The following is a 26,435-nucleotide window of genomic DNA, read 5'->3' on the forward strand; positions in this document are numbered from 1 at the left end:
TAATACAAGGTCTACGACTATTTTATATAATACACCGTTGTCCATTATATAAAATAGAATTGAATTTATCAGTACTGCTAGTTGACAATAGATGTCGCCACGAACGAAAACTCTAATGCTCAACAAAATTCAGCAATATTATAACCGGATTAACCGGAACTCTATTATCAACTCCTGCTTACAATATTATATTAGTTGTAAATTGTTTTAGTAGTAAAATTTTCGTCAGTAGCGGCACTTGTGACATCTGGTGTCAAGTAGCGGTGCTGATAGTTCCACTACTTGACGTTAGATGTCGACTACGAAATAACTCCCGTTTTGGTAAGAAGTATGGAGTTAGAGTTAGACCAAGAAAAGTCTGCAGCGATTTTGATAGCCCACGCAGTGCAAGTGTTATTTACACGTCATAAATTCATAGAAGTTTGACGTTTAAAATGACACTTTCACTGCGTGGGCTATCAAAATCGCTGCAGACTTTTCTTGGTCTGACTCTACCACTCTTTCCTTACTTATATTTCTTTATGGTATATATGTGCTGCACTCTGGCGGCAAAACATTGCAGTAATACCCCCTATTAGGAACCACTATTAACCTTTTGGACGCCAATGACTGATATATCCGCACCGTAGGTCCAAAGACCGATTAATCGGTCACATACCACAGAGCAACATCGACCTGCGTGCATATGCATAAAGTTCAATTTCAGTTTTGACATTTCGGTGTCGTGGCGTCCGAGTGACAGCTTTTGTGTTTGACACGGCGTCGAAAGGGTTAAACATGCTGTCAGTAGAAGTCGTCAAAGTTGACAGGTTTGCTGGCAGAGTTCTTGACCTGGTCCTGCGAGAGGTACATCTGTGCGATCTGCTGCGCGGACGTGGCCTGCTCCGGTGTCTTGTCGTCGCGCACGCGCAGAAATCTGGGGATAGTGAGTAAAAGTAAAGGCTTAAGCTTTGGATTCCTCCGAAAACGGTGCCGTCATATAGCGTCAGCAAAAGACGGCCGTCTTTACGGTGACGACATGTGGAAAGTACCACGGCGTCATAAAAACTCCGTCAGCCACCAAGGTCAAAGCGGCAAATTTGAAAAATGTAGGCGCGAAGGGATATAGTCCCATAGAAAATTTGAATTTCGCGCCTTTTTCTACTGACAAGATTTGCTTGACCATCTATAATTTACTTGGAGGATGAAATATCATCAGAAGAGGAAAATAATCGTAGTACGGAATCATTTATTCCAATCTCGTGTCATTTATTCAAAATGGAGTCACCGCTACTATCTAATAAAACGTTCACGAAACTATCGACAAGGTCATGGCGGCCGTCATCGAAATGACGGCACCGCTTTATTACGTTACGTTGACAATCAACGCCGTCTAGGAAACCGCGCCATCTTGTTTACATAGACAACGTTCTAGTGACGTCATTCACCGCTATATTACGGCCGTAATATGACGGCACCGTTTTCGGAGGAATCCAAAGCTTTAGACGGTGCGAGAACTCGCATGCGAGTTTCATTACATTGCGTCGTTTGATCGGTCGGCTGAATTGATGTAACCTCCATGGTCCGCAATGTAACTAAAATCGTATAAGCGTTCGCGCGCCGCCTAAATCAGCTCTAACTCGGCTCCGTTCGGCTCAGCATTGCTCCGAGCAATTATTAGGGTTGAGGGTTGACACAACTTGACGTCCCTTTGCGTGCACGGTCACAGACAAGATGACTTGAATTTTGACAGTTCTAAATAGCCGAAAGGGATAATGCCATAAGTTAGAAAGGGATATCATGATTCGACCCCGAATCGCTGTCAAACTTCGGTTTTGTAGAAAGTGTCCTTTCTGTACGGTAGTACTGTTACTTATTCTGTGCTTTGGTAGGCGGGATAGTAGGTGTGAGAGCGCTGGTGGCCTAGCGGTAGGTAAGAGCGTGCGACTTTCAATCCAGAGGTTGCGGGTTCAAACCCCGGCTCGTACCAATGAGTTTTTAGGAACTTATGTACAAAATATCATTTGTTATTTACCAGTCGCTTTTCTGTGAAGGAAAACATCGTGAGGAAACCGGACTAATTCCAATAAGGCCTAGTTTCCCCTCAGTTGGAAGGTAAGATGGGAGTCGCTTTCGTAAAAACTACGCCAATTCTTGGAATTAGTTGTCAACAGATGATGAGCGAGTATGAAGGTTAGGGCTCATTTAGACGGCGCGCGAACTCGTATACGATGTTAGTTACATTGCGGACCATTAAGGTTACATCAATTCAGCCGACCGATCAAATGACGCAATGTAATGAAACTCGCATGCGAGTTCTCGCACCGTCTAAATGAGCCCTTAGGCTTTAATTTTACATACTTAGTAATATGGGTAAATATAACCCAGTATAGGTAGCAAGCGCTGGTGGCCTAGCGGTAAGAGCGTGCGACTTGCAATTCGGAGGTCGCGGGTTCGAACCCCGGCTTGTACCAATGAGTTTTTCAGAACTTATGTACGAAATATCATTTGATATTTACCAGTCGCTTTTCGGTGAAGGAAAACATCGTGAGGAAACCGGACTAATCCCAATACGGGCCTAGTTTACCCTCTGGGTTGGAAGGTCAGATGGCAGTCGCTTTCGTAAAAACTAGTGCCCACGCCAATTACTGGGATTAGTTGCCAAGCGGACCCCAGGCTCCCATGAGCCGTGGCAAAATGCCGGGACAACGCGAGGAAGATGATGATAACCCAGTATAGGTGAACCATGAATCTATTTAGGGTGCGCCATGTTGCGGTATTTCACTGGAACTAATTTAACTAACATGAGAATAACAGCGCCCTCTTGACAATCATCATATATTATATTACTGGTCAGGCTATAATTACCTGGGGAAGCGTAATGACACGCCCCTTTCTGGGTCGACGAGACCCAAAGCTGCTCTGTGCGCCGGCGACAGAGACAGGTCGGCGCATCGTACCTCCCACACACACGCGGGGGCGAACCACGCATCTGCCGCATGAGAGGTGTCGTATCTGAAAAAAAAAGGGTTTTTAAAGCCGTAACACACTACCGCGCCAAGGTCACGGTGCGCTGAACCCATAAGTGAGAGCGAGTAAAATATATTTCACTTAAGGGGCCCACTGATTAACCGCCGGACGGTATCAGCCTGTCAGTTAGAACAAAGTTTGAAAGTTCCGAACAACTGACAGGCCGATACCGTCCGGCGGATTGTTAATCAGTGGGCCCCTTTATGGGTGCGGCGCACCGTGACTTTGAACGGTAGTGTGTTACGGCTTTAAAATGTCAACTAAAATCTCAACTTACAAGCCGCAACGACGGTAAAATTTGTGTTTACGTATTTTCAAACTGGAACTAGAGCTCTTCGAAAATGCGGCGTCCTTTTAGTCTGTGGCACTGCTGCCACAGAGTAGCGTATTACGTCTTTTAAAACTACGACTCGAGCTCTTCGAATGTGCGGTGTTTTTTTTTAGTCTATGGCACTGTAGCCACAGAGTAAAGTTTTACGTCTTTTAAAACTGCAACTTGAGCTCTTCGAGAATGCGGTGTATTCTTAGTCTGTGGCGCGCTCGATACGCTCTAAATATGCCTGCCTCACTCTAACCATATCCGAGCTATAGAGATAGAAAATCAAACTTACCTATAATAATTCCTCGGCGCTTCAATAACATGTTCCTCCAGCGTCTTAGTAAGCGTCTGTAGATCTTCATCAGAGAAGCCAGTGCCGATCTTGCACAGCGCCTGGTATTCCTCGCTGCTGTTATCGTAGCAGGCCAATAGGAAGCCGCCATACGCATATAGCCATGAGAGCGGTTACCACAGAGTAGCGTAGTACGCCTTTTAAAACTGCAACTTGAGCTCTTCGAGAATGCGGTGTCTTTTTAGTCTGTGGCACTGTTACCACAGAGTAGCGTTTTACGTCTTTTTAAACTGCGACTTGAGCTCTTCGAATGTGCGGTGTTTTTTTAGTCTGTGACACTGTTGCCACAGAGTAGCATTTAACGTCTTTTCAATCTGCCACTTGAGCTCTTCGAATATGCGGTGTTTTTTTACTCTGTGACACTGTTGCTACAGAGTCGAATTATACGTCATTTAAAACTGCAACTTGAGCTCTTCGAATATGCGGTAGATTCTTAGTCTGTGACACGCTCGATATGACTGTCTTACTCTAACTATATGCGCTTCGCGCAAAGAGCGACAGAGATGGACTCACCTATAATAATTCCTCGGCGCTTCCATCACATGTTCCTCCAGCGTCTTAGTAAGCGTCTGCAGATCCTCGTGAGAGAAGCCAGTGCCGATCTTGCACAGCGCCTGGTATTCCTCGCTGCTGTTATCGTAGCAGGCCAATAGGAAGCCGCCATATGCATGTAGCCATGAGAGCGGTAGCCACAGAGTAGCGTATTACGTCTTTTTAAACTGCAACTTGAGCGCTTCAAATATGCGGTGTTTTTTTAGTCTGTGGCACTGTAGCCACAGAGTAAAGTTTTACGTCTTTTAAAACTGCAACTTGAGCTCTTCGATAGTTCGGTGTATTCTTAGTCTGTGGCACGCTCGATATGACTGTCTTACTCTAACTATATGCGCTTCGCGCAAAGAGCGACAGAGATGGACTCACCTGTAATAATTCCTCGGCGCTTCAATCACATGTTCCTCCAGCGTCTTAGTAAGCGTCTGCAGATCCTCGTCAGAGAAGCCAGTGCCGATCTTGCACAGCGCCTGGTATTCCTCGCTGCTGTTGTCGTAGCAGGCCAATAGGAAGCCGCCATACGCATGTAGCCATGAGAGCGGTTGCCACAGAGTAGCGTTTTAAGTCTTTTAAAACTGCAACTTGAGCTCTTCTAATGTGCGGTGTTTTTTTAGTCTGTGGCACTGTAGCCACAGAGTAACGTTTTACGTCTTTTTAAACTGCAACTTGAGCGCTTCAAATATGCGGTGTTTTTTTAGTCTGTGGCACTGTAGCCACAGAGTAACGTTTTACAACTTTTAAAACTGCAACTCGAGCTCTTCGATAGTTCGGTGTATTCTTAGTCTGTGGCACGCTCGATATGACTGTCTTACTCTAACTATATGCGCTTCGCGCAAAGAGCGACAGAGATGGACTCACCTGTAATAATTCCTCGGCGCTTCAATCACATGTTCCTCCAGCGTCTTAGTAAGCGTCTGTAAGTCTTCATCAGAGAAGCCAGTGCCGATCTTGCACAGCGCCTGGTATTCCTCGCTGCTGTTATCGTAGCAGGCCAATAGGAAGCCTCCGTATACGCCGCGACGCTTGCCGCGACCATGGTAGCCGCCTATTACCACCACGTCGATCGTATCACCTACGCCTTCTAGGTAGTCTTTCTTTAGCTGAAAAAAAAAATTATTTACTATACATATTTTGTTTAAAAAAACTACGACAAACGATAAACGGACAAACGATAGGGAAGAAGAATCAACAGTGAATAGGTCAAGTAAATTTGAGTGCATACAAAATATAAGTTTATCATGAAAAAAAAATTTCGAGACCAGCTTTTATCGCCGCCTGTACTTTTTGCTAGACTTAAATTATTTAACTAACAAACAGTGATTTTAATAAAAACTTGTAAAAATAATAAATACTGAAGCAGAGCTGAAAATGAGATGCACTTTTAAACTTATCCGGACTACTAGCGCCATCTATGCCATTTGGATTGAACTATTTTACTTATGCTACCCGTTACTAGAGGGCGTTAGTGGTCGACGTTTTACGGATTACTTGGGTATTTTTGTGAACTTATTCTGTGCTAAAGATCGGTTTTCCTAGGATAGCGGTGCCGTCATATAGCGGCCGTCTCCATACTAAATAATACGGCTAAATATGGATGTCGTAGTATTTGTATGGAGACGGCCGCCATATGACGGCACCGCTATCGGAGGAAACCAAAGCTTAAAACCCGTTGCATTTTATAGCCAATTTAGACTCTCGCGCGAGCCACGAGACGAGCCGCGAGCCGCGCCACGAGACGCGAGTCCGCCGCTTACACTCGCGTTCGGTTTGTCATTCGGTTATAAACCTTATGCCGTGCCGTTAGTGTTTAAATTATATTAGCTCGACGAGCTTGCGAGCCACGAGACGAGCCGCGAGCCTACCGCTTACACTCGCGTCTCGTCTCATGGCTCGCGCGAGAGTCTAAACCGCTTTTACGTCTTTTCAAACTGCAACTTGAGCTTTTCGGGAACGCGATGTCTCTTTAGTCTGTAACACTGTTGCCACAGAGTAGCATTTTACGTCTTTTCAAACTGCAACTTGAGCTCTTCGAGAATGCGGTGTCTTTTTAGTCTGTGGCACTGTTGCCACAGATTATCATTTTACGTCTTTTCAAACTGCAACTTGAGCTCGTCAAGAGTGCAGTGTCTTTTTAGTCTGTGGCACTGTTGCCACAGATTATCATTTTACGTCTTTTCAAACTGCAACTTGAGCTCTTCTAGAATACGGTGTATTTTTAGTCTGTGGCACTGTTGCCACAGATTATCATTTTACGTCTTTTCAAACTGCAACTTGAGCTCGTCAAGAGTGCAGTGTCTTTTTAGTCTGTGGCACTGTTGCCACAGATTATCATTTTACGTCTTTTCAAACTGCAACTTGAGCTCGTCAAGAGTGCAGTGTCTTTTTAGTCTGTGGCACTGTTGCCACAGATTATCATTTTACGTCTTTTCAAACTGCAACTTGAGCTCGTCAAGAATGCGGTGTCTTTTTACTCTCTGGCACTGTTACCACAGAGTAGCGTTAGTCTTTTAAACCTACCTTCAGCCAGTTGTGACTCCTCCTAGCGATGTCGTATCTAGCGTGTTCTCCCTCTAGGGTCTTCACCATGAGACCCTCGCAGCTGGCCTTGACAGCATCATCCAAGAATTGCTGTACTTCATCCATGGAACTGCAGTCTTTGGCTGTTGCGAATTGCCATTCACCTGAGAAAATTTAATTATAGGTAGTGATGAGAAATCAGTTCTGTATCTGGGTAGGTGCGTAGAAAACTATACTTGGTCAAGCAGATCTTGTCAGTAGAAAAAGGCAGCAAATTTGAAAAATGTAGACGCGAAGGGATATCGTCCCATAGAAAATTTGAATTTCGCGCCTTTTTTTACTGACAAGATTTGCTTTTATATTTTAATTATATTGTGGTAACGGAGTATTAAGGCCCCAGTACACAATGGGCCATCGCCGGCCACTCCAAGGGACGCAGCGATGCGGTAGAATGAGATAGCAATATCACTTGCTCCCTCTAACGCATAAATGCGTCCCTTGGAGTGGCCGGCGATGGCCCATTGTGTACTGGGGCCTTAAAAAGTAATTACTTGAAAATAATGTATTTAGGTATTAATCATGCAATAGTTTAAGGGTGGTATTCGATCTGTCCAATATCTTGGTCCAATGTGCATTGCGTCTCACTCTCTCATTAAGCAAAATGTGAGCAAGATATTGGACAGATGGAATACCACCCTAAGAAACACATTACTACTAGCGACATCTAGCGGCGAGTAGTGGTATTAAAGTGTATATTTTTATTGATGGTTGTTATTACACTTATCATGGTCCTTTGGGGTATGTACTTTCAGTCAATATCATACCTTCGACCTCATTGAAGTTGTCTCTCAGCAATCTCCTTCGGTCCTCAAGCGGCTGTCTGACCAGAGCGCGCCCGTTCAGATAGAGCAGGTCGAACACAAACACGCACACCTGTACTTTGATGTCGGCTGCTGAGGCGTCCTTGCGCTTACGGGTGGAGAGGATCTGTGGAGCGATTTTAGTTTATAGAGTACTAGCGACACGCCCCGGCTTCGCACGGGTTAACAAATTATACATAAACCTTCCTCTTGAATCATTCTATCTATTAAAAAAAAACCGCATCAAAATCCGTTGCGTAGTTTTAAAGATCTAAGCATACAGACAGACAGACAGACAGACAGGGAAGCGACTTTGTTTTATACTATGTAAAGTCTATTTTTTATTCGGTAGACTAAAATGACATTTCATTGTATGAACATCATGTGTCATTCCATACTATGAAATGTCATTTTAGTCTACCGAATAAAAAAATAGACTTTTTTTTTGTGATATATATTATGTTGTATTGTTATATTGTTATAAAAAATCAGTGCAAAATTTTGGAGACTAAACCGTTAATGAAAAACCGTATAAGTGCGAGTCGGACTCGCCCACCGAGGGTTCCGTACATAAAAGTTATTTTTTTACACCTTATAGTGTTCAGATTTTATCCTATACTTGTAGTATAAGACGAAATTAGTTATCTTCCATACTTTCAACGGAAAGTAACCTATATACGCTTTGATTCCCTTGAGATTGTCGAAATACATTTTTTGCCCTAGGGCGGGATTAAGGGCAATACGTGTCTATGTCAAATATTTAAAGGGCCATATGTACTGTAAAACGTTGTACAATACACGTGCGAAAAGGTAATTCGCAACTCGTGTCGTCGCAGCCGACTGATCAACGTCATTCAGCAGTGAACTATGAAACTTACCATGCAATCAAACTTAGCAAACGCTTTTAACGGCCACACACGGTTTGATGTAAACGACCCTAATTCGCAATGTGTTAACTATCATACAACTAATGTGTCCGTTAGCCGCCAGGATGTTGCTACTGACATGCACATAGCCACAGAATAAGTAATAGTATTATCATACAGAACGGACACGCACCGCCCCGCCCCGACTCGGATTACCTCGCCCGCGACAGGCCGCGACATGAATGTGTGCGTAAGTCGCTCTACTGAGATTCCGTCAGGATTCCGTCAGAAACTCAATGACGCGTGTACAGACGTGCCGCGCACACATATAAACGCAAATCATTTTTGATGTATAGCGTGTCCGCCCTGTGACATAACCAATACATACTTGGAAGGGCAGTATCTGCTTGTTGACCGTGTCGTAAGCGACCGCCTCGCAATCTAACACGCAGCTTGACACCTCTGCTTTTAGGAGTGAAGGTAGCCTCTGTAGGATATCCGGGTATTTCCTGAAAACAATATGTTTTTACATAGTTACACTCCTGAGTAATGTTCATCATCTTCCTCGCGTTGTCCCGGCATTTTGCCACGGCTCATGGGAGCATGGGGTCCGCTTGACAACTAATCCCAAGAATTGACGTAGACACTAGATTCTACGAAAGCGACTACCATCTGACCTTCCAACCCAGAGGGGAAACTAGGCCTTTTTGGGATTAGTCCGGTTCCTCACGATGTTTTCCTTCACCGAAAAGCGACTGGTAAATATCAAATGATATTTCGTACAAAAGTTCCGAAAAACTCATTGATGCGAGCCGGGGTTTGAACACGCGACCTCCGGATTGCAAGTCCGGATTGCGCTCTCTCCAAAGACAGGCGTGGCTCACTCCGCGATTTCGTCGCTTTGCTACAGGTAGCTAAAAGTACATCCGTTCCACACCAATTTTGGTGGCTAGCCATAAGCCGCGCGTGGCGCTGTCGTCACCTAGCGGCCATATCTGTGCTGATCGTAACAGACGCGTTTTGTTAGAGAGTGAGTCTTCTGTGCCTAGTACTATTATTTATTCTGTGCCAAAGAGTAAAGTAAGTATGGTCGCTCCTTCTGACTCCTGGGAAATGTCAGAAAAACACAGAAACATCTATAATGTTCTTTGTAATTTTGATATTTTGTGATGACCCAATTAAAGCTGTTTCACAGAATAAATAATAGTACTAAATAGAGGAGGCTCACTCTGTAACAAAACGCGTCTGTTACGACAGATATGACCGCTAGGTGGCGCAAGCGCGAGCAGGCGGTCGTTCCGTAGCGGTGCGCGGCAACTACTATGGCTAGACACCAAAAATAGGCTGTGACAGACGGACAGACATACACACGAGTGATCCTATAAGGGTCCCGTTTTTTTCCTTTTGAGTTACGGAAACCTAAAAATGGTGTGGGCCGCATGTACTTGTAGCGACGCGACGAAATTGCGGAGTGAGCCACGCCTGGTTATGTGACAGTAATAATACCACCACTACACAATACACAATAGTACCACTAATTAACGGGATTTTCTCCTCTAAAGTCTATTTTATTATTCCGTAGACTAAAATGACATTTCATAGTATGAACATCATGTGTCATTTCATACTATGAAATGTCATTTTAGTCTACGGAATAAAAAAATAGACTTAATACTTATTAAATTCATCATCACGTCCTTCCTGACTACCGGTCTGGCCTAGTGGGTAGTGACCCTGCCTGTGAAGCCGATGGTCCTGGGTTCGAATCCCGGTAAGGGCATTTATTTGTGTGATGAACACAAATATTTGTTCCTGAGTCATGGGTGTTCTATGTATATAAAAGTATGTATTTATCTATATAAGTATGTATATCGTCGCCTAGCACCCATAGTACAAGCTTTGCTTAGTTTGGGGTTAGGTTGATATGTGTAAGATGTCCTCTGATATTTATTTATTTATTATTACCGTAAAACGAGGTGACTTTAGGAAATTTTGGGGATACTTTGATAGTTTTAAAACTGCCACTAAATTATCATTATTCATTATTTTCTCGAACTGTTCGTGTAACAAGTTAGATTATTATACATACTTGTTTACCTACTACTAAAAAATCCGAATAAAAATATGTAACGGCTGAAAAACTGAAATATCGAAGTCGCCCCTGCATTTGAAAGTCACCCCGGTTTACGGTATTTATCCTCAACAAATTTCACTTACGTGGTATTATTTTCCTGATTCCTACTGAATATCGATGCATGCTGCAAGTCGGCAGTTTCCTCTCCATCTTTCTCTACCTTCGGCACGTGGATCTGCGCGCGCTCGCCGTCGTATTTATACTCGCAGGTGAACCTCGTGCCTTCGAATCTGAAAAACAAAATTACATGGTTCAATGCTCGATATTTGATACACTCAAAAACAACGTTGTATTCTCAGACATTATTTTTAACTTTAGAATATCTGGGTGACCGAGCTTTCGCTCGGAAAACATATAAAAACTCGAAAATGCGCGTTTTCCCAGAGATAAGACCTAGCTAGATCGATTTTTCGCCCCCGAAAACCGCCGTATAGTAAATTTCATCGAAATCGTTAGAGCCGTTTCCGAGATCCCCGAAATATATATATAAATAAATAAATAAACAAGAATTGCTCGTTTAAAGGTATTAGATTACAGTAGATGGGATTTTTGCTTTTTTTTCTATCACCATCATTCGCTTGCTCTTGTCCTTGTCCCACTTGGGATCGGCGTAGCATTTTTTTCTTGCATACCTCTTTGTTACTTATCTCACCATTCACCTGATTTGTTTTGATATCATCTCTCACACAGTCCAACCACCTTTTTCTTGGTTTACCTTTTCTCTAACATCCCTTTTCTGCCTGTGTATGACTCAATGTTTTACGAGTAATGCACGCTCTATACGGCTACCATCAGTTTGGCACTGACATAAACGCCGTCGAGAACGTAATTTACTTCCTATACATCTCGCTCGTACTCGCATATTAGTGCAAACGAGATGTATAAAAAGTAAATTACGTTCTCGATAGCGTACTTAAATGTCAGTTTTGACACTGTCAGTGACTCATGGTACGGGCTCTGATCTCTATCTTGGAACTTGTTTAGTTTAGTAAGCGCTTCTTTTTCTGGCTAAACAAAATTGCTCTACATATGACTCTACACTCGAGATGCTTATTAAAGGGACCACCAGCTATGATTAAAAGTAGCCTTTTGGTGGTAAACTTAATCTAATCTTAATAATGTTTATTTTCTTTATAATTTAATCTTATTTCGAGAGTGAGACAGATAGCTTACCGGTTCAGCACTTCGTGGACTCCCTTAGTAGGATGTGCTAACATAGGTTTTAGTGGAATACCCGGCGTCAGTTTGCAGTGTTGTGGGAGTGCCTTTACCCCGTGTTCGAGCAGTACTGGGATTATCATCTCGTAGTTAGGACACTCGCAATAGGTGGTTTTGATTATGAGGGCCTGTTCGTCGACTATAGCCTGGAGAAAAAGGTTTTTTTATCAATTTATTTTTTGAAAGAATCGGACCACGCAAGTTTTTCATGCCTAGGGCTACGTCGTACGATACGATATCGATCCACTTCCCGACTTCCAATGAAGCTGAAAATTTGCATCCGTATACGTGTAAGTCGGATGCAATGCAATATTATGGACATTATGGTACCATCGAGCTAATGATGATGGAGACAGGAGGTGGCCATAGACACTGTTATAAAACAGCGTACCGTAAAATGGGGTGAGTAGGCGCAAAACTGACATTCAAACCTCGATAACATTTTATTTTTACATATGCAAACTGAATGGTGTATATAACAAGTGTTCCGGACGTTTGTATTTTAGTTTTTATCTTATTTTGGGTAGTTCCATTTCATAACTTTGACGATAAAGAGGAAAACCCACCTCACCCCGTAGTGCCTTGTATTTGGGGTGAGAGGGCTTTTCATACAAAGGTGATTTTGGAAGAATGTTGGATCGATTTTTTTTTATTATGCGTATTACTATAGCTCCAATTTAAATTGGAATGCATTGTTTTTGTGGCAGTAGCCTTAAAAAACCATCTCACCCCCTTTCAAACCTTCTCTCCCCATTCATAACCCACCTCTCCCCGCGAAACCTACTCACCCCATTTAACGGTAACCTAATTGGGCTTGGAGTTTTTAGAATTGTCTCGATGGGTATTAGTTGCCTGTGGAAAGAAAAGTACAGTCAGCGATAAAAACTTGTACCGAAAATAATATGAACGTATTAATGGTCGGGATCGAACCTTGAACTCCGCGGCCGACAGTCCCTGGCTCGCGTCGAGGACATCAGACCCAGGCGGAGACGTGGCAACAGCTTGTGCGAGCGCTTGTAGCACCGACTGCTCGGCCAGACCAATGCGGAGTTTGCCTTCCAGCGATCTAAAAATACAAACATTATTTTAAAATATCAAACAAATGCGTCTAGGCGCTGGTGGCCTAACGGTAAGAGCGTGCGACTTACAATCCGGAGGTCGCGGGTTCAAACCCCGGCTCGTACCAATGAGTTTTTCGGAACTTATGTACGAAATATCATTTGATATTTACAAGTCGCTTTTCGGTGAAGGAAAACATCGTGAGGAAACCGGACTAATCCCAATAAGGCCTAGTTAACCCTCTGGGTTGGAAGGTCAGATGGCAGTCGCTTTCGTAAAAACTAGCGTCTGCCAATTCCTGGGATTAGTTGCCAAGCGGACCCCAGGCTCCCATGAGCCGTGACAAAATGCCGGGAAAAACGCGAGAAAGATGAAACGAATGCGTTTAGGACCACGCGTGGAGGGTTTCGTACCTTATCGTATGACACGAAAAGATCAGAATGTAACCGTAAAAACAAAATAGCGTACCGTCGTAGACCTGCCGTGTTTTATAGTGTTTTCATTAAGAATATTTCACAGACTTTTTTTAATTGTTCATATTTTTGGTCCCCTTTTCCAGTATACTATAGAGGAGATTAAACACATTTTTTGGCCAAGCTGAAGCCCACATAATACATAAATGTAATTACCGTATTAAGTATCGGGACTCGGAGAAGCGGCAAGCGACGTATAGCGACTGGATTTTGCCTATTTTCTTATTCACTGATGCTTGTCCTGAAAAACAATAGAATTTAATCTAATAGGGTATTATACTGTATTTAAAATAAATTATTTTACATCATGCATGAAATAAAGCACCAGATCATTATTAGAAAAACACATATGAAGTTATTTTTAAACACAAGTTCTATTTAATAAATCGGATAGAAATATAAAAAGTAGGTGTATTGACCGTGACGTCACCATGTAATGTTTCATATAAATTCCATATTAGCAAATCGTTTTGACAGTTCTAAAAAAGTAACTAATTTGACTAGTAGGAGAATACCCTATTAATGACATTTGAGGCGAGTGACTTAATGGGAGCTATAGTTCGTTTTTTTTAGCATCAGAAAAAAGGTAAACTATCTTGACGTGTCTTTTTATTGAAAAACACTTTTGAAAAATAAGTCACGACAAATATGTAACAATAGGGATGTTTCCTGTACCTACTTAAAATAAATTATAACAAACCGTGCACGAAATAAAGCACCAGATAATTATTAGAAAAACACAGACAGCAGCTATTTTTAAACACAATTTGTATTTAATAAATCGGATTAAAATATAAAAAGTAGGTAAGTTTACCGTGACGTCACTACATTCGTTTTCATATAAATTCCATATTAGCAAATCGTTTTGACAGTTCTAAAAAAGAAGCTGATTTGACTAGTAGGAATGTAGCCTATTATGAATCATATACTATTATTTACATTCTTTTGCTTTCATAAGTAATAGTTACTGATTTTTTTAAAGCGTTTTTCAATTTAATGACACGTCAAGATCGCTTGTCTTCTTTCTAATGCTAAAAAAACGAACTATAGGTCTCTATTTTTTCAGATAAAACGTAAACAGACTGGGACTATGGAAGATGTAAGTAAACAGGTTGGGAGGATACCGATTTGACTTTGTCTTTGCTTGAGTCTTACCAGTCATTCCAGCAATTTCTTTGAGAGCATTGAACACAGCTCTCGTCTTTAAAGGTGGTGGTGTGAACATAGTTCTCTGTGTAGACCTGGCCTGTTCAGCCACGGCGCCCAGGTCTCCACTTTTCTGGGCTGCTGCTTTCATCTGGGCCAAGGTTCGGCCGGTGGACTGGCCTATGGCTTTCATTAGGTAGGTCTCGGCTATGCCTAGAATATGGTGCATTTATTTACGAATAAAAAAAGCGCTGGTGGCCTAGCGGTAAGAGCGTGCGACTATCAATCCGGAGGTCGCGGGTTCAAACCCCGGCTCGTACCAATGAGTTTTTCGGAACTTATGTACGAAATATCATTTGATATTTACCAGTCGCTTTTCGGTGAAGGAAAACATCGTGAGGAAACCGGACTAATCCCAATAAGGCCTAGTTTCCCCTCTGGGTTGGAAGGTCAGATGGCAGTCGCTTTCGTAAAAACTAGTGCCTACGTCAAATCATGGGATTAGTTGTCAAGCGGACCCCAGGCTCCTATGAGCCGTGGCAAAAATGCCGGGATAACGCGAGGAAGAAGAGATTTACGAATAAAAAAAAATACAGGACATTCATACACAGATTGACTAAGTCCCACAGTAAGCTCAAGAAGGCTTGTGTTGTGGGTACTCAGACAACGATATATATATACAAATACATAAATACATAGAAAACACCCAAGACAGGAACAAATATCTGTGCTCATCACACAAATAAATGCCCTTACTGGGATTCGAAGCCAGGACCGCGGCTTAAAAGGCAGGGTCACTACCCTAGGCCAGACCAGTCATTAAACCGAATTTTATTAAAAAAAATATGTGTGACTTACCAAGCTCCAGGCTATGATACGCCGGCGCGATTTGATTCAGACACAGATACACGCTCGGCAGCAAGTCTTCTGGAGTCAAAACTATCACCGACCTGGAGTAGAAAACTTTCATGAGCGAAAATCATATTCAGAAATATAATATTTAAAACTTTCGCGTCTTGAACACATTAACTCACATTTATAGACGGGTCTAACGCGAAATTTATTCAATTATCTTTATTGGCCGACGTTTCGACACAGGTTTCACTGGTCGTGGTCGCGGCTAACTGATGTCCCAGCGAAATGTCAAAACAGAGATTTGTACAACTACCCGACGAAAAGTGTATTAAAAAGTTTGGGGTAGACAAGAGGTCTATAAATGTGAGTTAATATATTCAAAAATGTCATTGTATGTGCAAAGTTTCATTACAATCCATCCAACACGTAGTTTTAATGACATCGAAACTCCGTTTGTATGGGAAGGTCAAATTCGACCGAGCTTGCTAGGGACTCTTAAGAACCTAAAGAATAAACTGAAATAGATTTCATATATTAAAAAAAAAAGTGACGAAGCCCTCCAGTGGTGAAGGTCGGTTTCGGTAATTTATATATAGAAAAAACAGAAATCAAAATATTTAAGAGCCCATCAACGTACACACTAGCGCCACTGCTAAATAATCGCGATTATTTAAATTTAACGAAAGATATTTAAAAAAAGCGGCCAAGTGCGAGTCGGACTCGCCCATGAAGGGTTCCGTATTTAGGCGATTTATGACGTATTAAAAAAAAACTACTTACTAGATCTCGTTCAAACCAATTTTCGGTGGAAGTTTACATGGTAATGTACATCATATATTTTTTTTAGTTTTATCATTCTCTTATTTTAGAAGTTACAGGGGGGGGGACACACATTTTACCACTTTGGAAGTGTCTCTCGCGCAAACTATTCGGTTTAGAAAAAAATGATATTAGAAACCTCAATATCATTTTTGAAGACCTATCCATAGATACCCCACACGTATGGGTTTGATGAAAAAAAAATTTTTGAGTTTCAGTTCGAAGTATGGGGAACCCCAAAAATTTATTGTTTTTTTTCTATTTTTGTATGAAAATCTTAAAGCGGTTCACAGAATACATCTACTTACCAAGTTTCAACAGTATAGTTCTTATAGTTTCGGAGAAAAGTGGCTGTGACATACGGACGGACAGACAGACGGACAGACAGACAGACATGACGAATCTATAAGGGTTCCGTTTTTTGCCATTTGGCTACGGAACCCTAAAAAGGGGCTACGCTACGTACTGTATCTTGTATTAAAGTACCTTCTGAATACATCAAACTAGGTTCTATGTGGCTGAATTCGTCAATCTATGAACTCAAGAATGCGCCACACCCAGCCGGGAACATGCCCGCTCCGGACTAGCCGGCATACCAGGGGACGAAATTTTAAGGGAGTGACACGCTCTGGGATGGGGAGGGATAGTTACAATCAGCCGGCTATGCAGCCTCAAGCCAATATTGGAAGATAGGTGGGGTAGGTTATGTTGTTGAAGGAGAGCGTTGGTGATATGCGGCTCGTCGTTTCCGTTTCGGTCTTCGTAGTATCTTGTATCAATCGTCGATGTGCTCGTCGATTCGAGGTGCTGTTTCTTCTTCGTCTGATTCGCTGTCGGTTTCGTCCAGTTGATATATTTCTCTTGCTGCTTAGATGAATTCGCCTTTGTCGTCTGCCATGTTGATCCACTCAGATGGATGCCTGGTGTAATACTCCATGTTCTGTGTCAGCGAGTTTTCAGCGAGTTCAAGTGCAGAGTGGTCTGTCAACTTCAAGTTTTTTGGCTCTATTAGTTATATATGCTACTTCTAGGAGGTGCGGTTTTGGCCGTCTTAGGATGTGTCCTAGGTAGCACATTCGTAGGCATTTTATCCTTTTGGTTATTGTTTTGCCGTGTAGTATATCGCGAATCTTACTGGGCCTCGGCGTTGTTCCTGACTTATTTAGCATGTCTCTTAAGATTATTCGTTCGTATATTGCATGCGGGACTCTTTGATGAAGTTTGTGAGGATCTTGGCGTTATTGTCAGTATAATAGAATTGTCTAAGGAACCCGGATTTTGTGGCCGTCTGTTTTATTATGTTCACGCTGGCGTCCTGTAAATGGAGACAATGGCAGGCAAACAACCCTTGCGTAGGTAGTGCCTTGCGTAAATTATTACTGTTAATGACCGTATTTTGTAGAACTACTATGAATAGTGCCAGATGTGTACTCTTTTACAAATAAGTTGCGTTGGTATTGTTTCAACTAGTTGCAGAGAGAAATCCCTTTTTTTAGCGGCAGATGTGGATATTTCGGGCTTTCCGGGGAGCAATATGTCTTCGGGTTATTGTGAGTAAAGTAGGTAGGTAATACCAAATATCGTTCCTGTTATGTGTAAGTAGTTACGATATACTTTGTTTTATGATAATTGATTCTCTGGAATACAACATATATATATTATTCTGCACCTATACGATTGATGTCTTGTTAAGGTAGGATAATCTACCATTTCAGGATATCATTTAATATTATTAAATGTGGAACAATGGCACCAAACTAAATTCGTGAATAATAAAAACGGACTAAATTGGCTATGAAATCAGCTTTCCTACTAAATAATCGCGCTTTGGGCCAAAGCTAGCTCGATGGTGGTAGGCTAGAGGTACTGGAATTAAGGCTGGCAAAATAAGGCGTTATTAATAAAAAAGACTAGGTAGATGAAACTAGATATAACTGAAATCAACTGGTAGGTAAGTGATCTGCCTTCCTTACCTATAACGATATGAGTCGGTAGAAGCCAACAGTGGCCTGTTGGTGCTGGTATAAATTAAAGCTGGGAAAACTATGTGCAATATTTGATCTATATACTATACCGTTTATGGAGTACTAACAATTGGTAGTTGAAGGTAAATATGTGTGCCTTCCTATGTTATTTATTCGCTTATTTAAGGCTCTTTAGGATTAAAAAGCGATTGTCGAAGAGTAGACCCGTCAAAATATGTCTAGTTATTATGTAGATTAGGGTAGTATTATGGGCCTAGCTTTAGTCGTAGTTAGGTTGCCTACCTAGGGTAGGGATTTAGGTTTAGGGCTTGATGGGCGTCTTTAGCCTGTGGGGCATTTCATATGAAGCGGACAGGAAAAAAAAAAGTGAGGTTCCCGAATTTGTTTATATTTGGTTTAGTTCTTCTTCTAGTAGGTATAAAACCGGACACCAAATATTTTTTATATATGACGTTTATTTTAAAAATTATGAGCTTTTCAAAAATTACCGTAATTGAAATTCCGATTTTTTTAAACTCGAATATCGAATAATTAAAATATATAACTTATTATTAAACCAAGCGTTTTGTATAGAATTTTTAATGATCTTTTCAGCGAAGAAATCAATTTTGAAAAATAAATAAAAAATAATGGTTAAAACCGGAAGTAAACTTTTCGCAACCATTTTTCCAAAACTTTGACCAGTTTTTTTTTATTTATTTTTATCTCAAAATATAGCCCTAAGTATGTACAAAATACACTAGAAGTTGCAGAATGGGATCTCCATTGGTTAAGACAATAGGTCAATAAATGTACATACATGTCGCCCTGAGTGCGACGTACCGTACTGGTCAGGGATGTTACAGAGCTCCGTTTCCGTTAAGCCCTTGCTACACGGTCGCCGACAAGCCTTCTAACCGTCTGTCCTTGGTCTGACCTTGGTCAGTTTTGGTCAAATTTTGTTGGAAACAACTGTCTACACGGTCCGTCCAGACCAAGGCCACGCGGTCTGAGGGCCTTGTCGGCGACCGTGTAGCAAGGGCTTTAAGTCGGAACTTCCGTTTGGTATTACACATCCGTTTCTGTTCCGGTTCCTTTACTTTTGAAACGGAAGTTATATCGGATGTCAATGCTTAGCGCGGCAGCGGGCATGAGCGGTGTACATCAAAAACAAACAGGTTTATACCAGTCATTCGCTCATAGCCCCGCTTGCCACGTGCTGCAGTAATTAGATGTTCTGGTTTATCCGTGTTTTCGAATTTAAAGTACCTATTCGTATGTGTTCAATGATTTATAACTCAAGATAGGTTATAGGCGTTCCCAAATTGAAGCGCTTAACTTGTGACAAATTGCCTTTAGTCGCGGCTGGACAAGCGAGAAATGTGCACGTGCTAACGAGCTCCCGCACACCGAAAGAGAAAGAGACGACCTTATGTTTAACAACAAGTGTGAGAAAGATGGATGGAATTAGAAAATTAATCAAAAATAACAGATTCCTTCGTAGGCACAGAAATAAATATGGAAGTATTTTTTATGCTCCTCAAGTATGAGTATAACCTATCTATAGTTATATATCATTGTATGTGTTGTGTTGTGTAATGTATACCTACTGATAGTACTGACTCAGGCTCCGGTTCTGGTTCCGGTTCCGTTTTCGGTTCCGATTCCGTTTCTGGTTCCGATAAACTAAATTTAAAACATCTGGTTCCGCTTTCGGTTCCGATAAAACCACATCCGTTACATCCCTGGTACTGGTATACATACATATAGCAGCTGTTTTACTTATAAGAACATGTATTTAGTAAGACTGCTGGTAAATCATAACATAATGAAATAAGAAAGTCAACAATTCTAACCAGTTTATTTCATAATTTTTATTATTTTACAATAAGAATTATAAGCTAAACAGCTGCTATATGTATGTATACCAATTACCAGTACGGTACGTCGCACTCAGGGCGACATGTATGTACATTTATTGACCTATTGTCTTAACCAATGGAGATCCCATTCTGCAACTTCTAGTGTATTTTGTACATACTTAGGGCTATATTTTGAGATAAAAATAAATAAAAAAAAACTGGTCAAAGTTTTCGAAAAATGGTTTCGAAAAGTTTACTTCCGGTTTTAACCATTATTTTTTGTTTATTTTTCAAAATTGATTTCTTCGCTGAAAAGATCATTAAAAATTCTATACAAAACGCTTGGTTTAATAACAAGTTATATATTTTAATTATTCGATATTCGAGTTTAAAAAAATCGGAATTTCAATTACGGTAATTTTTGAAAAGCTCATAATTTTTAAAATAAACGTCATATATAAAAAATATTTGGCGTCCGGTTTTATACCTACTAGAAGAAGAACTAAACCAAATATAAACAAATTCGGGAACCTCACTTTTTTTTTCCTGTCCGCTTCATATGAAATGCCCCATATGAGCAAGCAGATTCGGAGCGATCTCACCAAGTTTGGCCGTGGTGTAGGCGGGGACGACAGACGCCGCGTCTCGACGTTGGACCGCTGATGAAGCAGCGATCGCACCTACGATCGTCACGGTGGGCTTGCGCAGGCACGGGCCGCATACAGATTAACGCACTTGTACACGTAAATATTTTATAATTGGGGTGCACTGATAACCGTAACTATAAACACTTTCACGGGATTCTGTAATTTAGTAACCAAGCGACCCGAGAGCTTTAGCGCGAGATGGCTCTTAGATGTTGGCGCGGCGATGCTCGACCATCTGGCGATGGGTGCTATTGTTTCGTTGCGCGTTTATGTGGTTTATTTGTTTGCTCTAGGCACGACCACTCGGTACGGCGTCGAAAATGGAACTCCCCTGGATTCGTCAATCTATGAACTCAAAACAAAAACGGCCGTTTTAACTTTGGACGCATAGATTGACGAATCCAGCCATAGAAACTAGTTTGATGTATTCAAAAGGTACTTTAATACAAGATACCTACAGTACGTAGTGGCCCCCTTTTTTTAAATATCTTTCGTTAAATTTAAATAATCACGATTATTTAGCAGTGGCGCTAGTGTGCACGTTGATGGGCTCTTAATAAAATAATTTGATTTGTTCCCAAGGTGGTTTACCTAAAGTAGTTACTCAGTATCTCTACAATCTTGAGTCGCGCTGAAATGGCCTCTATGGCTTCAAGTGTCTTGGCCAGGGCCAAGTACGGGACTGGTTGCTTCGGCGCCCAACACGCGTCGTTGATCGGGTGGTATTTAGACTTTGTGGGGTCGTATTCTGTTTCTGTAATAGAGAAAGCGGTTTATAATTATAAGGGAGGCTCTAGCAACATCTACCGTAACGATGCTGAATCCCATACCACAGATTATATAATAGTTCTTACGAACAGATACTTATCTCTCAAAGAAAACGTAAATACCTATTGTTTTCATTAGAGATGCCACGAATATTCGGCAACTATTCGGTATTCGGCCTATTCGGCCACTTTGCCGAATATTCGGTATTCGGCCGAATGTTGGCTACTATTCGGCCGAATACCGAATATCTGTTGCACCTACTTAAAAAGAAAAATTGCAGAATAAAAATAACCAAAAACTATGTAGGTATAATCGAATTTTTAACTATGTAGGTATTTATTTATGTAGGTATATTTAGAATGTGTTCTTGGAAAGTTGTTAAATACAAAGACCCTTTTTTGAGCATTTATTGATTACAAACATTTTATTTTTATCATGAGTCTGTTTTTTTTGACTCTATTCATTAATGCCGTTCAACAAAAATATATCATAGCTAACGTCATCTAACGTTGAGCTAATATGTTAGCGATCAGTTTTCATAATAATTGTGACTCAAAATGTTCACATGTCATGCCGAATATTCGGTATGCGGCCGACACAGGGGCTGAATATTCGGTATTCGGCCAAAACCACTATTCGGGGCATTTCTAGTTTTAATTTAATACCTACACTAAAATATAGGTGAACCAGGATCTATTGAGGGTGCGCCATGTTGCGGAATTTCACTGGAACTAATTTTTTCATACTACACTGAATTGTCACCCTATACATGAGAATAACAGCGCCCTCTTGACAATTATCATATATTACTGGTCAGGCTATACAATGGAGTGACCTTCAACGCGCCGCTCCCCGCACCGCGCGCACCGGTACAACGCTAGGGTTGCCGACGCTTAGAAATGATTATAAAAATAAGTACCTACTTAAACTATATATTCTATAGGAGATACCTACCTAAAATATAAGTTTTTATTGTCCAACTAGCATTAGAACTTGCCATATAAAAGCATAGCGTAAAATAACTATAAGTATATGAGCAAGATAAGTTGAAATAAGTAATTATAATATTCCGTTTATGCGTTTTATTCCGACGAGTGACTGCGAAACATTTTAAAAGGTCAACAGCAGTCACTGCAGTAATCGCAGTGTTTACGCCGTTTTTTAAACTACTTATATTGAGAATGTCTATACCTACTATACTTTGCCTATCTGTCGGAAGAGCTAAAAAGGCTTTTTTTAATTAATTTTGTTGTTTCTGCATCCATCCACACTACAAGCTGTGTTATTTGTTCGTGACGAAGACATCTCTTTCGCATACATTTTGGCATATTCGAGCGCGCGGCGACGCGACGTGCGTGCGTGTGCGCGCGTGGCAACCAACTGGCTTGCTTTTCTACCGCGAACGGGAAGAGATTCGTAGGTATATAACCGAGCTCGCGCGGAGAGTTCCATAGGCCTGCCCATACTAAATTAATTGCTAATTAAGGGATAGTAGGAAATCTTATTCTATTCTATAAGCAGGCAGGCATTTGTGACTACTGATATTGCCTGTATCCAGTCATCGGTGACAGTTATCATTAACAAGTAGATGTATATAGGTGTGCTTGTCTAATTTATTTTTTAAATTGGTTCACATATTGTGCTGAAACCACATCTTAGGGGAGTTTGTTCTGAGCCCTCACTACTCGGTTGCTCAAAAAGTGTTTGTATGGGTTACTGTTGGACCTATGCCTTTCTAACTTAAAGTCATGACCTCTCGTACGGGAATTAGTAGGATTTGCTGTTATTACATTACATACCTGCAACCAGTCCACTTTCTCTTTCCTTCTTGACCTCTTTCGTCTTTTTCTCAGGAGTTTTGTCCTTTCCATTCTCTTTAAGCGGAGACTTCTCTTTCTTTATTGATTGACTCTTAGGTGGTGGTGATTTTTCTTTTTTTATAACCTTTTTCGCAATGTTTTCTGAAAAAAGAAGCAAAACTGTTACAGCGATGATGTATTATTTGTAAAGTTGACATTTGGCAACCTCATGACCTCAAAACATATGACCTACAGCGCCATCTACTTCAGCTGCCAAATTCGGGTGCACGATTTTTGCATAATACAATCATTTAATCTTTTTTTGGTATTTACATAAAGAGCAATACAGTATAGTACAGAACTTTTAGGAATGTATTTCAAAATCATTTTTACAGTACATATGGCCACAGATCATATAATACTAGATATGGCCCTAGGCGTAAAATAGCACTTTTCGTGTGTATGTCAAAAGTTTAAAGGGCCATATGTACTGTAAAACGTTGTACGATACACGTACGAATATGTAATTCGCAACTCGTGTCGATTTAAAACACTTCCTTCGGTCGTGTTTTAATTTATCGCCACTTTCGAATTTCCTCTTTTCCGCACTTGTATCGTAAATATCTATAGTGACTGTAGAGACATAATATTAAGCCCCGTCTCCATATCGCGCGGCGAACTATCGAACCTTGGCTCGCGCGGCAGCCGCCCGCAATGGATACCGGGTTGGCTCGCGAGCCAGCGAGTTGGCTACCAACATACCACTTTTGCCCTCCTTCTTTGCCTTAGCCTTCTTAGTCTTTGGTGACTGGTAAGTCTTCACATTGTCACTCTTCTCTATTTTTATCTCTTTCACTGGGGACTGCATTGGGGAAGTTTCTGTAGACTTCGCAGGTGATTTTTCAGGTGATTTCTCGGGTGTTTCAGATGATTTCTCGGGTGATTTTTCAGGTGATTTAATAGGTTCAGATTCACTTTCTGAGCTCTCTATTCGTTGTCTTTTGACCTTCTTTTTCTAGAAATAACATTATTATATTTATAGTTGTTGTTATTGTTTGGTAGGTGAAAAGAGAACCTTGAAAACTATTGAAAACAGAATGGGAAACATTTTGGGGCACCTGATACGGCACGATACTTACATAAAGACTATAATTGAAGGAAGAATAGCAAAAAAGAGGCAGAGGAAGGCCGAGATGTGCGGTTTTGAACCAAGCTAAAGAGAAAATCAACGTAGTGACGTATCAGGAGCTCAAAACAGTGGCAGAGAGAAGAACGGAATGGCGATAACTCCACCGACAACAGCCAGACTCTTAAAATTGTGATGATGAATGATGTAAAGCCCCATCTCCATATCGCGCGGCAAACCATCGAACATTGGCTCGCGCGGCAGCCGCGCACAATGGATACCGGGTTAGCTCGCGAGCCAACTCGCTGGCTCGCGAGCCAGCCCGGTATCCATTGTGCGCGGCTGCCACGCGAGCCAATGTTCGATAGCTTGCCGCGCGATATGGAGACGGGGCTTTAGGAAAATATTTGATTCTTTCAGTTCAGGGGAAGAAGCTAGTAATTACCGTTACAGATGTTGGTGGATTCTCCTTCTTCGGAGACTGGGACTCACTGCTGCTGCTGTCCAGCCTCTGCCTTTTCGATGTCCGCTTAGCCTTTCCATTTTGGACTGGCGACGGTTCGTTCATTTCTGCATCTTCGAGAGATGTGTCCTATAAAATCATGAAGAAAAAAAAGTTAAAATAATGTAAATCTCACTATGTTGACGGATTGGTGGCGGCTTTCAGATGAAAGAAGCGTCTAGTGTCCGTTGACGAGGGTGAATGACGTTCGAAAAATCGCGGGGCACTTTAGGATGAGACTAGCACAGAACCGGGACAAGTGGCATACACGAAGAGAGGCCTATGCTCAGCAGTTGGGCGACTGCAGGCTAAAATGCAGAAATCTCACTATTAACAAAAACATTACAGTTGGGCCTCGATAATCCGATATATCATATAATAATAATAAATAAAGTTTAGTGAAAAGAAAGAAAGCAATAATCATGAATCTAACTTACATTTTCGGGTTGTTCCTTTTTAATTTCAGCGTCTTTCTTCGGTGTGATTTTAAAGAACGACATAATACTCTTCTGAGCCATGGTTCTTACTTGTAAAGTGTCTATACTAGGAAATAAAAGGCTTCTATGCTTTGAACTCTGAAGAAATCGTACTGATGGACAAACGAATCTATTAGCACCGGTTATAACTAATCTACACGGTAAAAATAATTTATTAAAGCAATTCATATGTTAACATTGCACTACGGAATTGTAATTAAAACATTATTCAATAAATTCACGTCAGAAAACGATAAAATAAGTAACGAATTCTTTTTTACGATTATAACCAAACTATTGACTGTCAAAATGTAAACAAAGTTACAGAAATTCAATACGGTAATTGATATTCTAATGCGTTCAAATAAGAATGAATTTGCTTTAACATTGTAATGACGTCTTACTGACACAAAACAAAGGGCGCGAAATCGAACACACGCCACTACGCATTTACGCGCGATCGTAAAGCGGAGTGTAGACTAACTACTGTTCCATATGTAATGTATACTTGGTCAAGCAGAACTTGTCAGTAGAAAAAGGCGGCATATTTGAAAAATGTAGGCGCGAAGGGATATCGTCCCATAGAAAATTTGAACTTCGCGCCTTTTTTTACTGACTAGATTTGCTTGACCAAGTTATAGTTTGCCTAGGGATTGTCTCATTTCAAACATAGACAGAGAATAATACAGTCTTTGTCTTACTCATGTACTAGCACCCAAAAGAAAGGGATGAGTTTAGTTTTGTTTGTTTCTATTATAAGGCCAATTAGATTCACACTTGCGAACGGGACCGATGACCAGTGAACGCATATAAACCATGGAAGTATTCTGTCCGCTCAATTATGACCCAACGTAAACTATTCGATTGTAGGCGGTGCAAGCTTTGGATTCCTCCGAAAACGGTGCCGTCATATTACGGCCGCTATATAGCGTTGACTGACGTCACTAGAACGTTGTCTATGTAAACAAGATGGCGCGGTTTCCTAGACGGCGTTACGTTACGTTGATTGTCAACGTAACGTAAGATGACGGCCGTCATGACCTTGTCGATCCGTGAGCTTTAAGCTTTGGATTCCTCCGAAAACGGTGCCGTTATATGACGGCCGTCATATAGCG

General features: G+C 41.3%; 1 protein-coding gene across 1 annotated transcript; it reads right to left on the minus strand.

Moving 5' to 3' along the window:
- Positions 1-783: 783 nt before the first annotated feature.
- Positions 784-25,745, minus strand: LOC134657965 (DNA ligase 1). Its single transcript, XM_063513570.1, has 18 exons — positions 25,282-25,745; positions 24,788-24,934; positions 24,168-24,231; positions 23,979-24,122; positions 23,217-23,378; positions 21,241-21,403; positions 15,361-15,452; positions 14,512-14,715; positions 13,513-13,597; positions 12,755-12,890; positions 11,780-11,970; positions 10,690-10,836; positions 8,861-8,981; positions 7,571-7,733; positions 6,747-6,910; positions 5,088-5,329; positions 2,848-2,994; positions 784-916 (listed from the first exon to the last, which is right to left on the minus strand). The coding sequence occupies exons 1-18, from the start codon at positions 25,507-25,509 to the stop codon at positions 784-786; spliced, it is 2,733 nt and encodes a 910-aa protein (XP_063369640.1). The 5' UTR covers positions 25,510-25,745.
- Between the last annotated feature and the right edge of the window lie 690 nt (positions 25,746-26,435).

Source organism: Cydia amplana, chromosome 21 (assembly GCF_948474715.1).
Source record: "Cydia amplana chromosome 21, ilCydAmpl1.1, whole genome shotgun sequence".
Lineage (NCBI taxonomy): Eukaryota > Metazoa > Arthropoda > Insecta > Lepidoptera > Tortricidae > Cydia > Cydia amplana.